The sequence below is a fragment of the Emys orbicularis genome, chromosome 8 (assembly GCF_028017835.1).
Source record: "Emys orbicularis isolate rEmyOrb1 chromosome 8, rEmyOrb1.hap1, whole genome shotgun sequence".
In the NCBI taxonomy this organism is placed as follows: domain Eukaryota; kingdom Metazoa; phylum Chordata; order Testudines; family Emydidae; genus Emys; species Emys orbicularis.
In genome coordinates, this window is record NC_088690.1 from 46,575,714 (window position 1) to 46,588,889 (window position 13,176).

A 13,176-nucleotide genomic window follows, 5' to 3' on the forward strand; every position below is an offset into this window, starting at 1 on the left:
TAGCCACTGGTATCCCACTCCATGAGGCCTTCCACAGCATCCGCCGGATCGGTCCTGTTGGCTGCACTGGGGGTCCTGGCTTCAATATCCATCTTTGGAGCCTTCCTGTTCAGCACGAAAGGGGTTCACCCCTATCCCCACTGCAGGCATCATCAAGTGGGCATTCAGAACCAGTTTTGGAGGATGAACTGCTTAATCCATTTCTAGCAGTACTGCCAGAATAGGAATGATTCCCGTCGTCCTCTCCAGATGCAGCTGTGACCTTGCCTCCAGATGACTTTTGCTAATTCTAGGACCTCCTTTTCAGGATATCTGAGGACCTTCACATTCCACTGGAGGAAGTACAGGACAAACAGCATCAGCTTCTGGACGTTCTTCATGCCTCGGTACCGACCAGGTGGCTCTACCAATCAGCTGGCTTGAACTGTTGGACATACTGTGGCCACTTGTGCACCTATCCCCAATTGACTTAAAGGAGATACTATGTCCCAGCTAAGGCCTCTGAGTTTCTGTTCTCTCACCCTTACCCAATTTGCTCATGATCCAAGAAGGAATGGAGAGGGCCAGACAGCAGTATGCACTCTCCATCCTGGCAGACAAGGAGGGCAAGCGGCTGGACCTTCTGGATTGCAAGGTCTTCTCGTTGGCTAGCCTTCAGTTCTGGATCTCAAACTACCAGGCCTTATTGGTCAAATATGACTTTTTCAATTATAGTAAATTGGAGGACTTTGCTGAAAAATGCCCCCAGCAAGATTGGTCCTGTTTCCAGGCTATCCTGAAGGAGAGCAAACTGGTGCGAGAATGGTGCTTCCATCTGCTGTGGATGTGGCTGATACCTCTTCACATACGATGGCTACAGAAATTGTCATTAGGAGGGAATTGTAGCTGCATTAATCTGTTTTCCCCAGGGACGTATAAAATACCATAGAGGGCCTCCCTTTCAATGAGTCTCACCTGTTTAATCAGAAGATCGATGATTCCCTCCACTCCCTCAATGTTTCCAGAGCCGCACTATGATTGATGGGTATCTATACACCAGCACCCAAGTGAAAATTCTGCCATCTGAAACCTGCAAAACTGTTCAGGACTCCCCAGTTCTTCCAACGACCCTACAAACCACCTCACAAGTGACAGAAGGCCCAGCGATCACATCCTCCAGGACCGCCTTCACAGCATTTAACATCATATGTTCAGTCTTCCCAGAAGTGATATTTCTGAATGCACCTAGAGAACTGCCAATCACTTTGCCTCCTGCTGTACACCCGATGCATCCCATTCGGGCAGGAGACCAATTCTGGACCTCCAAGCCTGAATCACTTCATCCGCAAGCCCAAGTTTCATATGGTCACTTTAGCAGCCATCATACCATCACTAGAAAGTGGCATGTGGTTTATGGCTCTTGATATGCAGGACACCTATTTTCCTATAGACATCCATCCACCCACAGAAGGTTCTCTTGAGATTCACAGTACAGAGATTCCAATACAGAGTTCTATTGTTCGGACTCACCACAGTACGCAGAGGCAGAAACTAAATGTTATCAGCAACTGAACTCCTAGTGTATTTAGCTCTGGTGTTTGTTTAATTTTTGGACAGATTTTTATCAGTGCTCATGTTGTAAGTTTCATTGCTCACCTACATCTTACTGCATGTTTGTAGGTTCTGGTTGCAACCTTTATTTAAAATTAGTGGTTTTTTTGTGGTTTATATACTGTGTTACAAAGGGCTTAATTAGATACGGTGGTTTGTGGAAGGGTTTTGCTCATTTTACTCTTCTATGTCTATCTTTTCAGATACACCATGCCAAGGTGTTCCAGATGTTTCCAATGCTCAAACTGAAGGTAGAGTGAAGGATAGTTATGAGCCTGGTGAAACAGTACGTTATCAATGCCATTCTGGTTTTATTATAAGTGGATCACCAGATGTTACATGTAGAGCTGGGAAGTGGACCAAAACCCCTGTATGCAAAGGTAAAATGAGTGACTTGATGTAACTTTAAAGAACTCTAGTTAATCTTTTCTTACATTATTATTATTATTATTTATTATTAATAAATTAATATTGGCACTGAGATACCACACTGATGGGTCTGACAGCTAGAACAAATAGATTAGATAGATGACTTTGAATTAAAATAGACACTGACAAAGTTTTCCCCCTTGCTGCTGAGGGGAACAAGAAGGAACATAATTTAACAAGATTTCATGTCTGGACTGCTTCATGTCTGGGCTGACATCACTGAGAATGTTGATGCAGAAACAAGAAATAGCCAACTCACACACTGATAATTTCAAATACAGAGGGGATTGGGAGGAATCAGGGTTTGCCAAAAGGAAAAAAAAAACCCTATTGGCAGGCCAATAAATCTTGTTTGCAAGCAGTTAAGAATAGTAATTTATAATATGTTTTAAAAACATAAAAGTGGTGCTTACCTTCTGTCCTTTTAACATATTACAATTCACAGGGTGCACTTGTCATTACATAGAGCTCCGTTCCCCAGTCTTTTCTCTCCTTTTAGTCATTACAGTCAAGAAGTATTTTGTCTGGGTAAGTGGTTCAGAAATAGGGTCCTTACATCTCCATTTTCATGATGTTGGAAGTTCATCTCACACCCTTTGGTCTCTGCGTATTCTCAACCATGGGGTATTGTGTCGCCTATGGTGCCTGTAGAACCTTCTTCAAGCAGTGTCCTTTAGAGTGCTCACACACATCCCTAACTACCCCTCTCTGCAGCATCTCCACATGTTCTGAGGGCAAAGCTATATAAGGGGGCACAGTGCCCTTTATCACCTCAGTTCCTTCCAACTTCTGTACCAGATGGAAATAATCCACTCCAGTCCATTCAGATCCGGGTTTTTCTCCATTCTTAGTGCCTTGAAAAGAGTTTAGATTAGTTCTTTTTGAGTGATTGCCTATGTGCACTCCACCCACTGCCACATCCCACTGGCAGGCCCGCCGACAGCAATTCTAGACCCCAGGACAGAACAGTCAGTGGGCCCCCAGGCACGCACAAGCCGCACCCACCTGGACACAGTCTGCCTGACATTTAGGCGGTGCTGCGCCTGCACTTGCTGGTGCCCAGTGAGCTGCCAGCTGCGCTGCTGCGTGCGCTCTTCCGGCACAGCCAGGGCTTCCACATGCCTGCCCAGTAGGGTTGCCAATTGTGCAAATCCAAAGACCCTTGCCCTGCCCCCCTTCCCTGAGGCCATGCCCCTGTCACGCCCCTTCTCCAAGGCCCCGTCCCCTGCTCACTCCATCCCCCCTCCCTCTGTCGCTTGCTCTCCCCCACCCTCACTCACTTTCACTAGGCTGGTACAGTGGGTTGGGGTGCTGGAAGGCCTGCGGGGTGCAGGCTCTGGGAGGGAGTGTGGGTGCGGATGTGTGTGTGTGAGAGGTCAGGCTCTGAGAGGGAATTTGGGTGCAGGAACGGGTGCAGGGTGCAGGCTCTGGGAGGGAGTTTGGCTGTGGGGTGCAGGCTCTAGGCTGGGGCCGGGGGTTGGGGTGCGGGAGGGGATCAGGTGGTTGGTGCTTACCTCAGGCAGCTTCCGAAAGTGACTTGCACACCCCTCTGGCAGTGGCTCCTAGGCGGGGGGCTTAGAGGGTCTCCGCATGCCTCTGCCCACAGGCACCACCCCTGCAGCTCCCATTGGCTGCAGTTCTCGGCCAATGGGAGCTGTGGAGTTGGTACTTGGGGTGGGGGCAGCACGCGGAGACCCCCCGCTTCTCCCAGGGACTGTAGGGCTGTTACGGCTGCTTCTGCGAGCGGCGCAGAGTGAGGGTGGACAGGAAGGCTGCCTTAGCTCCACTGCATTGCTGGCAGTGGTGGCCTGGGGCCCCTGGGCCCTTTTAAATCACCCGGGACCCTGGGCAATTGCCCCCTTTGCCCTCCCAGTCAGCGGACCTGCCCACTGGTGCTGGTATAAAGGGCCCAGCCAATCCCAAGTCCCCTCAGTTCCTTCTTATTGCCCATGACTGTAACTAGAACTGTTCTTGCTTTTGCAAATACTTTCAGTGGACTGTGTTCTCTTGTATTTATTGTAAATAGTTTAGTGTTATTAAGGTTATTAGTGTTAATTAGTGAGTTAAGTTTTTACCCCATCTGAGGGTTTTGGTTGATTCCCAGTGCCGAGGGATGCCTCAGTCAGCAGGCTTCTAGGCCTGCTTCTCCTGTAACATGGTTATGCCCATGAGTGACCCATACTCAAGTTCCTGGAAGTGCCTTGTGGAAGCTCATATTGGTGAGTGTTACCAAATTTGCAGGGACTTTACGCCTAGCATGAAGAAAGATCATGAAGCCAGGCTAAAGTTTCTACTCATGGAGGCAGCCTTGAGAGCTCTGACTGAGCCAGGTCGTTCAGACTCAGCACTGAGTGTCTCGGTGTTGTAAGGAGTGCGCCTCCTGCTGTGTCTGAGTCCTAGCACCGTTCACCATCCCCAGTGCCTCAGAAGATTGCTGTAAGGTGGAGATCCCTGGCATGGAAGTGTGCTAGGTCTGGGGATAAGAATGCAGTTTAAATGTAAACACCCCTCTGCTTAGGTACTGCAGAAGATGGCACTGTTGACTCTGGCACCTAGGCAGATTCTATCGAGTCTGGAGTCAGAAGGAACTCCTTCCATATCTATGGCACTGCACTGTACCAACACTATATCGGTACCGACTATGGCCAGACGTGTTTGCGGCTGCCAGGCACCTCTTAACCCTGTCAGTGCCGATATCACTGGTGGTACAAGATTTGACACTATCTTGTACCAGACACAGGCCTTGCAACAGACACAGGAGAATCAGCAGGATCACTTCAGTGCTCAGTACTGCACCAGCCTCACGTACCCCATCAGAAGGAAAACTGGCAACACTCACTTCACTGCGGGTTTCTCCACCTCAGCAGTGAATGCCGGTACCATCTGGAATAGTGCCTCTGTTGTCAATGGAAGGAAAGTTATCGTCTTCTGAATCAGGTTAGGTCCTACATCTCCCATCCTCGGAGCTGCTCTTGCTACCCCTCCATAGACTCTGCCACAGGAGTACCATCGAGTGGTTCACCAGGAGGTCACTGGGGGCCTCCACCTGTCCGGTGGCCTTTTTGGAGTCCAGGGTTTTTTCCCCCCATTTCCAGATTGTATTCCAGGCACTTCTATTCATTTTCACCCCAAGAAAATACTCTGATCTCTAAAGATGGGTAAAGAGCTGTAGACTTCATCAAGTTCATAGGAATCTCACCATGCCAATTTTATGTAGATGATGTTCAAATATGACAGTGCTAGTAAAGCTAGTAAAAAAAAAAAAAAGAGAGAGAGAGAGATACAAATAATTTTAATTGAAGGAGGGACTTACAGCCTAAAGTCCTTTTTACAGTTGCTAAACTTGTTCATCTGTTTTTGTTTAGAAATTAGATGTGATCCTCCAACAGTGACTAATGGAACCTACCACCCCAAAAAGAAAGTGTTCAGAGAATTGGAAGTAATCAGAGTAGACTGTAATCAAGGATTTCACTTTGAAACGGACAATAGGGACAGGAGAGCAGAATGCACAAAGAATGGCTGGTTACCTGTTCCAAGATGTATCTGTAAGTTACTTTTATTTTAACATGTTTTTAAAATATCAAAGCCCAAACAATTATACAATGATTATATAATTTCTGCAGTTGAGAATGTAAACAGAAATGAAACAGGTATACTTGCAGGGTTTTTCCTTTTACAGAGTTTAAGAACATAAGAATGGCCATACTGGGTCAGACCAAAGGTCCATCTAACACAGTATCCCGTCTTCCGACAGTGGCCAATGCCAGGTGCCCCAAAGGCAGGGCCGTCCAGAGGATTCAGGGGGCGTGGGGCAAAGCAATTTTGGGGGCCCCTTCCATAAAAAAAAGTTGCAATACTATAGAATACTATATTTTCAGGGGGCCCCTGTGGGGCCCGGGGCAAATTGCCCCACTTGCCCCCCCCCCCCGGTGGCCCTGCCCAGAGGGCATGAACAGAACAGGTAATCATCAAGTGATCCGTGCCCTGTTGCCTATTCCCAGTTTCTGGCAAACAGAGGCTAGGGACACCATCCCTGCCCATCCTGGCTAATAGCCATTGATGGACCTATCCTCCATGAACTTATCTAGTTCCTTTTTGAACCCTGTTATGACCTTGGCCTTCACTACATCCTCTGGCAAAGAGTTCCACAGGTTGACTGTGCGGTGTTTGAAGAAATACTTCCTTTTGTTCATTTTAAGCCTGCTGCCTTTTCATTTTGTCGGAGAAAAACAGAGTTCTCACTATTTGTTTGGGTACAGCAAGTCAGATGCTTTATTAACTCTCACAATTGCGCAGAGGGAGAGAGCTAAGCAGGTCTCTCAACAGGTAAACAATTACAGCAAGCATTTATACCTTTTGTTACAGGCAATAATAAGCAACAGCTGCATTTTGTTTATACATAGGTCATTCTGATATCTTGTTTTGCTCACTAATGTAGACTCTTAGTCTACATTCCATATTATCTACACAAGGTCGCAACAACTTCTCACACAGTTCTTTCCCACTCGCCTCACACATTCCTCGCTTCTACAAATCTCGTGTTATTAGGGTTACAGTTAGCCTAACTCTTGCTAACGAACTGTCATGCATTGCATCCCCTTCCTGTCAGTTCTTTCTCTGCTTCCACAACCCCCCCTTTTGTACTACTAGTACAACAAACATTTTCAAATCTCTATTTGCATTAAATCTCGGAATTCAGATTCTACACCAGATGCTTCAACCTTAGGGGTTTTGATTGGATGTAATGACAATGCATGATGAGCATGGACATGAAAGGTATTACTATTATTACGTCCTTTACAACACCAACATACTCCTGCACAACACAAGCAATAACATTCCCATAGCGATAATATGATGGGGTTGTTGTACAATCTTAGTCATATAACACAATACATCATACTTAGTACATAAGGTGGATACTCTATAAGCTGTCTGAAAGGCATACTTTTTAACTTGATATATATTTTGAAGCATGTGAATTTGCCCTTGTACTTCAGAGATTTTCTGAACCTCTGGTAACAGTGAAAGCAAATTTTGAAATCGATCAGGTACTAAACTAGTCCAATTAAAGGGTATCTGGAACCTAAGGACTACTTGCAAAATTCTATCTGCAGGCCAGTAAATAATATGATTGCTTGCAGTGGTAATGAGATTAAAATGTATGTCTTGCAATGTGGTGGCTTTAACATACACAGAGCTATCATTAGCTTGAAAAAATAAGTGTCCTGTCAGGGTAGTTCCTTGTCCCCTACCCTCCCAGCAAACGTAGTCATGAAGAGTAACAACTTCTCCTGGCTTCAGTTTACGGATACACTGAAGCTGTGGGGGTTGTAACGGCCAAAATGTCCATTGACTCCCTAACCCCATCCAAATGTCAGATGTAATCCCAGGAGCACTGACTAAAAATCGATTGGGCATACCAGGAGGTCTAATTTCCCAGATGTCTCGGTGAATTACCCAATCCCACATGCATCCTCCCCATGGACCCGGCAGGATTCGGTATGTGGGAGCCCCCCCCCCCCAACCGGTAAGGAGCACTGAGAATGTCTGCACTTCCACCCAGAAAGTCTCCAAGTATGTCTCCATGGCCACAGATCAGATGGTACTCCTGATGTGTCTGTAAGGGCAGTGGGCCAAGCCTGATGCTCTAGATCATTCCGAATGGCCATTAGCTGGTCATTCAGGAAATCCTGAATTTCTGAACATGCTAGATCCCACTGCAATGCCTTCCCAGCCTCAGTGATATTCAATACCATCTCTGTCAGCAACTTCTGGGTCATTGAACTAAGGGCGGAAATAACATGTAACTCACCAACTCCAGCCTGTACCTGGGTTAGTTGTACTCCAGAAACAAGGCCAATTGCCTTCTCTAGTTGCCCCAATTTCTCATCATGTTCTTGGTTCTTAAAAATATTCCAAACTGCTGCTGCATTATTGGCCCCATCCCAAAGGGATCCGGTCAAGTCTCTCTTCTTTCTAGAGGAAATAACCCAAGCCCTCTGTTGTGCTAATCTAATGGCAGCCCCCTGTGAGCAATTTGGGTAGGTAGAGGTAATCTGGAAACTGGATAAGGGCAATGAAAATTTAACAGTCCCTAGTGTAGTGTTAATCACAGTCCATTGATATCCTAATACATCTCTCTTTGGTGTAGTACTATACCACATCTGTCTGTATGAAATGCCGCCTACTTGCCCTGTTAGAGGAAAAGGTTCGGGGGTTGGAGATGCAAGTAGAGACCCTGGTAGAGTTTAGAAGGGGGTTTGAGCAGCTAATGGAGCAAAGGCAAGGGGTGGCTGAAGGGGCATGCTCAGGGGTGCAGATGGAAGCGGGGGCTATGGTCTGTGAGGGGGGAATGTCGGGGGGAGAACAAGAGCAGTGGAAGCATGTGACCGTGAGAAGCAGGCCAAGGAAAAGGAGGGCTAGTGAGGGGGAAATAGAACTCAGGAACAGGTTTGGGTGTTTGGCTAACGAGGAGGGGACGCAGCAGGTGGTACCTGATGGTGGGAGGCAGAGGAAGAAAAGAAGGGCAGCTAGTCCAATACACAGGGGGGAGGAGTTGATGGAAGTAGCATCAACACTTGGCCCCGGGAGGATACAGGATGGCAATAGGGGGACTATAAGGGAAAATAGAGACAGACAGGAGTTACGGCCGCAGGGAACAGGGGATAGATTGGTAGATTGCGCTGCCCCCAGGCAAAGGCAGGTTTATGTGATTGGGGACTCCTTACTGAGGAGGTTAGACAGGCCTGTGACCAGGGCAGACCCGGAAAACAGAAGGGTGTGCTGTCTGCCGGGCGCTAAGATACGGGATGTGGACCTGCGGTTGAAAAGGATCCTAAAAGGAGCGGGTAAGAACCCCTTGATCATCCTTCATGTAGGAACGAATGACACGGCTAGGTTCTCGCTAGAGAGAATCAAGGGAGATTATGCCAGGCTGGGGAAGACGCTTAAGGAAGTCGAGGCTCAGATCATCTTCAGTGGGATTCTGCCTGTTCCTAGAGAAGGACAGCAAAGGGCAGACAGGATTGTGAGGATAAATAGCTGGCTAAGGGAGTGGTGCTATAAGGAGGGCTTTGGGATGTATGGCCACTGGGAGGCTTTCGGGGACAGACAGCTGTTCTCGCGGGATGGACTTCACCTGAGTAGGGAAGGAAATAGACTTCTGGGAGGGAGGCTGGCTCATCTCATCAAAAGGGCTTTAAACTAGGAACTTGGGGGAGACGGTTGGGAGATGTCCAGTTGATCTCCACGCCAGATTCCAACACTGAAAAAGAGGGCGAGGAGAAAAGCACAGATATAGGTAGGGGTAGGGAATTGGACATAAGAAGGAGGGGGCAGATGGACACTACTGGGTCCGTACCAAAGTGCATAACTAATGGGAGAAAGGATAGACAGCATATGGTAAGATGTTTATACACCAATGCGAGAAGCCTAGGTAACAAAATGGAGGAATTGGAGCTCCTGGTCCAAGAAATGAAACCTGATATCGTAGGAATAACCGAAACGTGGTGGAATGGTAGTCATGACTGGAGTACAGGTATGGAAGGGTATGTGCTGTTTAGGAATGACCGGAAAAAAGGTAAAGGTGGGGGTGTGGCATTGTATGTCAATAATGAGCTAAAATGTAAAGAAATAATAAGTGATGGAATGGATAAGACGGAGTCTGTCTGGGCAACAATTACACTGGGTAAAAGAACTACTAGAGCCTCCCCTGAGATACTGCTTGGGGTGTGCTATAGACCGCCGGGATCTAGCCTGGATGCGGACAGAGAACTATTTAATGTTTTTAAGGAAGTAAAAACTAATAAGAGCTGTGTGATCATGGGGGACTTTAACTTCCCAGACATAGATTGGGGAACAAATGCTAGTAACAATAATAGGGCTCAGATGTTTCTAGACGTGCTAGCAGATGAATTCCTTCATCAAGTAGTAGCTGAACCGACGAGGGGGGATGCCATTTTAGATTTGGTGCTGGTGAGTAGTGAGGACCTCGTTGAGGAAATGGTTGTAGGGGACAACCTTGGCTCGAGTGACCATGAGCTAATTTGGTTTAAACTAAATGGAAGGGTTAACAGAAATAAAACTATGACTGTGACTAAGGTTTACGATTTCAAAAAGGCCAACTTTAATAAATTAAGGCAACTACTTAGGGAAGTGGATTGGGCTAACATACTTAGAGAGCTAAAGGCAGATGAGGCCTGGGATTATTTCAAGCTGAAGTTGCACGAGCTGTCCGAGGCCTGTATCCCGAGAAAGGGGAAACGGTCAGTAGGCAGGGGAATTAGACCCAGCTGGATGAGCGGGCGTCTCAAAGGGGCGATTAAGAAAAAACAGAAAGCGTACAAAGAATGGAAGAGAGGAGAGATCGGCAAAGAAACCTACCTTATTGAGGTCAGAGCATGTAGGGATGCGGTGAGAAAGGCCAAAAGCCGTGTAGAGTTGGACCTCGCGAGGGGAATTAAATCCAATAGTAAGAGGTTTTATAGCCATATAAATAGGAAGAAAACAAAGAAAGAGGAAGTGGGGCCACTGAAGCTTGCAGATGGAGTGGAGATTAAGGACAATCTAAGCATGGCACAATATCTAAATGAATATTTTGCATCGGTGTTTAATAAGGCTAATGAAGGGCTTAGGAATAGAGGGAGCGGGACAGAGGGGAATAAAGGAGGGGCAATTGACATTAAAGTATCAGAGGTGGAAGCCAAACTTGACCAGCTAAATGGGACTAAATCGGGTGGACCGGATGATCTTCATCCTAGAATATTGAAGGAGCTGGCGCGAGAAATTGCAAGCCCCTTGGCGATAATTTTTAATAAATCTGTAAACTCGGGGGAGGTACCGATGGACTGGAAAATAGCTAATGTGGTTCCTATTTTCAAGAAGGGGATAAAAAGTGACCCGGGTAACTACAGGCCTGTTAGTTTAACTTCTGTAGTATGCAAGGTCTTGGAAAAAATCTTGAAGGAAAAAGTAGTTAAGGACCTTGAGGTGAATGGCAATTGGGACAAATTACAACATGGGTTTACGAAAGGAAGATCGTGCCAAACCAACTTGATCTCCTTTTTTGAGAAAGTAACAGACCTTCTAGATAAAGGAAATGCGGTGGATCTAATTTACCTAGATTTTAGTAAAGCGTTTGATACTGTGCCGCACGTGGAATTACTGGTTAAATTAGAAAAGATGGGGATCGATATGAAAATCCAGAGGTGGATAAAGAACTGGTTAAAGGGGAGACTGCAGCGGGTAGTACTGAAAGGGGAACTGTCGGGTTGGAGGGAGGTCACCAGTGGGGTTCCTCAAGGTTCGGTTTTGGGTCCGATTTTATTTAATCTATTCGTTACTGACCTCGGAACCGAATGTAGGAGTGGGCTGATAAAGTTTGCGGATGACACAAAGTTGGGAGGTATTGCCAATTCGGAGAAGGATCGGGATATTTTGCAGGGAGACTTGGATGACCTTGTAAATTGGAGTAACAATAATAGGATGAGATTCAATAGTGGGAAGTGTAAGGTGATGCATTTAGGGATGACTAACAAGAATTTTAGTTATAAGTTAGGGATGCATAGGTTGGAAGTGACGGAGGAGGAGAAGGACCTCGGAGTCCTGGTTGATCGCAGGATGACTATGAGTCGGCAATGTGACGTGGCTGTGAAAAAAGCTAATGCGATCTTGGGATGCGTTAGGCGAGGTATTTCTAGTAGGGACAGGGAGGTGCTGCTTCCGTTATACAAGGCGCTGGTGAGACCTCATTTGGAGTACTGTGTGCAGTTCTGGTCTCCTATGTTTAAAAAGGATGAACTCAAACTGGAACGGGTACAGAGAAGGGCCACTAGGATGATCCGAGGAATGGAAAACCTTTCCTATGAAAGGAGACTCGAGGAGCTCGGTTTGTTTAGCCTAACCAAAAGAAGGCTGAGGGGGGATATGATTGCTCTCTTTAAATATATCAAAGGGATTAATACCAAGGAGGGAGAGGAATTATTTCAGCTTAGTAGTAATGTGGATACGAGAACGAATGGATATAAACTGGCCGTGGGGAAGTTTAGGCTTGAAATTAGACGAAGGTTTCTGACCGTCAGAGGGGTAAAATTTTGGAACAGCCTTCCGAGGGAAACGGTGGGGGCAAAGGACCTCTCTGGCTTCAAGATTAGGCTTGATAAGTTTATGGAGGGAATGGTTTGATGGGATAATGTGATTTTAGTCAAATAGGCATTAACGGGCCATCGCGGGTAAAATGAGAGTCCGGCTGTAGAATCTTGCCTGTATGCTCGGGGTTCTGCTGATCGCCATATTTGGGGTCGGGAAGGAATTTTCCTCCAGGGTAGATTGGCAGAGGCCCTGGAGGTTTTTCGCCTTCCTCCGCAGCATAGGGCAGGGGTCGCAGGCTGGAAGATTCTGTTGTGGGTGAGTCAGCTTTTGTGGCCTGCATCATGCGGGAGGTCAGACTAGATGACCATATTGGTCCCTTCTGACCTTAAAGTCTATGAGTCTATGAGTCTATCTGTTGGTTGAACACCTTTATGTACTTCCGGGAGGCATTGATATTAATGGCATAAGAAGGGGTGTATTGCAATAAGGTACAGGTCACATTATTAGTCACTGGAATAATTTCTATGCAGGTAAAATTTCCAGTGGCAAAACAAACTCTGGGTATTTGTTTAATTGTTCACTAATTGGGTGACCAAATAACAATAAGGGCCTCTCTCATTTAACACAGTGCAAATTCCAGGAACATTCGCTATAGAACCTATCAATTGCAATTACAGATTCTTGGGGTTCACTGGTAGTGATATCATATACTTTTATCTCCACTGATCCATTCAATTGTTCGCTTATATGGGATATCCTCAACCTTAAAAATATATTTTTTCAAACAATATTTAAATAAATCACTAAAGTGTGAAGACCTTAGTCATTGGTTTTATCAAATATATGGCATTGTCTGTATTTGGATGTGTTACAGGGGTAATAGTGTAATGGAGGAGATGGCAGGGGCAATGGCAACAAGGTGCCTTTGGTAATTATCATTTAAAATCCAATTAGGGAGGGCAATACATGCTGAAGGACTTATCCAAAACACAGGGCACAGCCTGTAGAATAAACCCCAAAATCCAATCAATACCATGTTCCCAAGCATGGGTCCCACAAGTTTCT

General features: G+C 46.2%; 1 protein-coding gene across 1 annotated transcript in view; it reads left to right on the forward strand.

Moving 5' to 3' along the window:
- The first annotated feature begins 553 nt into the window (after positions 1 to 553).
- LOC135882880 (complement factor H-like) overlaps positions 554 to 13,176 on the forward strand; it is a 110,431-nt gene continuing 97,808 nt past the window's right edge. The window contains exons 1-4 of the mRNA XM_065409914.1: positions 554 to 881; positions 1,794 to 1,876; positions 4,538 to 4,895; positions 5,385 to 5,564. Coding sequence (XP_065265986.1) covers positions 554 to 881; positions 1,794 to 1,876; positions 4,538 to 4,895; positions 5,385 to 5,564 — 949 coding nt within the window. The remainder of the gene's footprint in view (positions 882 to 1,793; positions 1,877 to 4,537; positions 4,896 to 5,384; positions 5,565 to 13,176) is intronic.